Source organism: Molothrus ater, chromosome 6 (assembly GCF_012460135.2).
Source record: "Molothrus ater isolate BHLD 08-10-18 breed brown headed cowbird chromosome 6, BPBGC_Mater_1.1, whole genome shotgun sequence".
In the NCBI taxonomy this organism is placed as follows: Eukaryota; Metazoa; Chordata; class Aves; order Passeriformes; family Icteridae; genus Molothrus; species Molothrus ater.
In genome coordinates this window covers 1,285,335-1,288,309 of record NC_050483.2, presented here as the reverse complement: position 1 = coordinate 1,288,309, position 2,975 = coordinate 1,285,335, and the positions used below count along the sequence as shown (strand labels likewise).

General features: G+C 42.9%; 1 protein-coding gene across 1 annotated transcript; it reads left to right on the top strand.

The window, feature by feature from the left end:
* The first annotated feature begins 353 nt into the window (after positions 1 to 353).
* On the top strand, positions 354 to 2,535 carry PTH (parathyroid hormone). The gene is made up of 2 exons (XM_036385053.1): positions 354 to 439; positions 2,269 to 2,535. Exons 1-2 carry the CDS (start codon positions 354 to 356, stop codon positions 2,528 to 2,530), a joined length of 348 nt encoding a protein of 115 aa, XP_036240946.1. The 3' UTR covers positions 2,531 to 2,535.
* Positions 2,536 to 2,975: the final 440 nt, after the last annotated feature.

Genomic DNA, 2,975 nt, shown 5'->3' with positions numbered 1-2,975 from the left:
ATAATAATAATAGTAATAATGGAAGAACATGATGCTTTTCACCCAATTATGCAAGAGATAGGTACCTAGATGATGATAATGATGGTGATGATGAGGATGCAGGGCAGCTAAAGCTGACCAAAATTCATGGAGTTGCCCAGGGAGTAAATATAAGTTGCTCACAAAATTAGTATTAGAAATAAATCCTTCATTTGCATTCCTTTCTCTAACCAGTTTCAGAACAAAAGGTTTTTCAAAAACTCTTGCCTGATGTTTTTCAACGTTTTTTTCCCTAATTTAAATTTGTTTGGAACAAACAGAAATAACTTGAACTACAGACTTTACGTGTATTAATTTCTACTTTTGTAGACAAAATGACTTCTATAAGAAATCTGGCCCAGGCTGCAATCATTTTATGTGCCATGTGCTTTTTTACAAGCTCTGATGGAAGACCAATGGTGTAAGTACATTATCTCACACTGGATGGCTTTTGCTGCTCCTGAGAATGTGATGGTTTGTCTGTGCCTGTGTCTGTGAGTTCTGTGCCTGCTTTTGAACCCCTTGGCTCAGCTGGCCAAACTCTGTCCTCTAGAAACAGCTCTAGAGATCTCAGACACTCTGAGTGTATATGTTACATATATATATATATATAATATAATGTGTATATGTTTATACACATTACTCTGAGTGTATATGTTACATATATATATATAACATAAGTTATATATGTATATAAATATATATGTATATTGAAAATAGGCAGCTGAGTAGAGGGGTAAAAATGCTGGAAGTCTTCTCTTATTATTCAAATTGGATAAGCTCCACGTCTTGGGGGTCTACACAGGTGAACATCTTTTGTACTGCAAGAATCTAGCTGTAACTCACACTTAGACACTAACACCCACCAGCTGAGACACAAATCCACATGGAATCATGCTTCCTTAGCTCTAGTGATCACAGGAAACTACCACTATATAAATCCCATAGTTTCATTGATCACTTACCTAATATTATAAAAGCCCTAAGCTCCTCTGCAATAGCTGAACTAAATTATAGGAACAACATTGCCACAAAACTGAACTACTTCCCACTTGTGATGCCTTCTCACTGACATATTCATTACCAAGAACAAATCACCCCCCACTCTCTCTCTATCACCGAAGGTATCACCCTTGGGGACAGCCAAAGGTGACACAGAAACTCCATCATCAGGAGGCATGAAAAGGCACTTTATTAATAGAAATCTACAGTTCTTATAGAAACAATGGTGGATCTAAGACCTGATTGGCCTTTAGGAATCTTCTCTCACACTATTGGTGAACTATGAATAGCACACTCTGCAGAACCATATCTATAAACAAAGGTTACAGAAAGAGAAATAATAGTTGTTTGAATTCTTTCAGAGAAGTTTCCCACAGCTTCTACACAGCTTCCCAGGATTTTCCTGGCAGAACCATGTCTCTCTCTGTTCAGAGGATATGTGTGAGGACCCAGGACATCTCTCTGGCTGTCCTGAGCAGCCAAGACCCCGGCCAGGGGCTCAGAGACCCTGGCACAGAGCCCAAGATGCCTGTGGTTTTGATTATGATCTGTGGAGCAAGTTACCAACCTTAGATGAAGATCTGCAAGCCATGACAAATTAAATAGAATGATAGTGAATTTATCACAAGGTGAAAAAGTAGATTTTGGGATTTTTAGAATGGGGATTCAGGGGGCCAAGATGGAGGGATCTGGGCGTGTCCAGCCTTTCTCCTTCTTCTTCTTGGCCTCCATCTTCTGCTGTGATGCTGGCACTTTTGAATTGGTTTAGAGTAGAAGCTCACTGTCTAACACAGGTGATAGGTATTGGCAAGTTATTGTAAACATTGTACACGTAGTTCTTAGGATAAAGACATAACACTGCCCAGGGGAGGCAGAGCGCCTTGGGCTGTCTTGCTGAATGGACCTTGGCAGGCCAGGAGAAGTAATTTTATAGATAAGACACAATAAATGACCTTGAGACCGAGAAATGAAGAGCTCTGGCTCCTTCTTCATGCACTGGGCTGGGAAAAGAGACTTTTGAACTCTTCTCGAGGTCACTCTGAGCATCTCGAGATTACAACAGATATGTAATTACTACATCCCTCTCTTCTCCAGATGTCATTCTATGCCTTACAGATCAGCCAGGCAGCTCCTACAGCTATGTATTGTGATTCCTAACAAAAGTTCCCAAAGCTGGGCCTTTGGGCCAAGCTCTGGAGCCCAAGAAGGGCTCCCATGGGCCTCTGTCTTTGCTCTCCTTTGCTGCAGGAGAAGGTCGGTGAGCGAGATGCAGCTGATGCATAACCTGGGCGAGCACCGGCACGCGGTGGAGAGGCAGGACTGGCTGCAGATGAAGCTGCAGGACGTGCACAGTGCCCTGGAGGACGCTCGCACCCAGAGGCCTCGCAGCAAGGACGACGTCGTGCTGGGCCGGAGGCTGCTCCCGGAGCACCTGCGGGCGGCAGCGCAGAAGAAATCCCTGGATCTGGACAAGGCTTACATGGATGTCCTCTTCAAAACAAAGCCATAGTGAGAGCAGCCAGAGCGTGTGTCTGTCCACGTGAGCACGTGTCTGTGTAGCATTGATCAAGTAGGGCATTTCATTCATATTTATTCCAGCTGCAGTAAGGATTAAAGGCTCTGTTCAAGGCTGTAGCCCCGCTGAGTGAGACATTTCACAACCAAATAATAAAATGTATTTACAGGCTACCCAGGACCACTGCTGGGTACATTTTGGCTGATGTATTTTGTAAATCGCCAGCATAAAAGGAAAAAGAAACCCAAATCAGTAAGAAAGCTGGAAAACCATTTGAGACCAGTTCTACAACTCTTACATGGGCAGCATTTGTGTGTAATCACCAGGCCTGCTTGTACTGTTAACCAGGAAGGAATAAATGCAGGGGAGCCTGTCTCCAGAAAAGGGCCTAGGGTTAAACTTTGTTTAACTTTGTACTAATGGAAATACATAAATTAAA

What these genes read in the sequence shown, in the direction of transcription:
- PTH (XM_036385053.1), top strand. Translation starts at nt 354, where the DNA reads ATGACTTCTATAAGAAATCTGGCCCAGGCTGCAATCATTTTATGTGCC. An exon ending in TCTGATGGAAGACCAATGGT is followed by an intron (nt 440 to 2,268) that starts GTAAGTACATTA and finishes CCTTTGCTGCAG; the next exon opens with GAGAAGGTCGGTGAGCGAGA.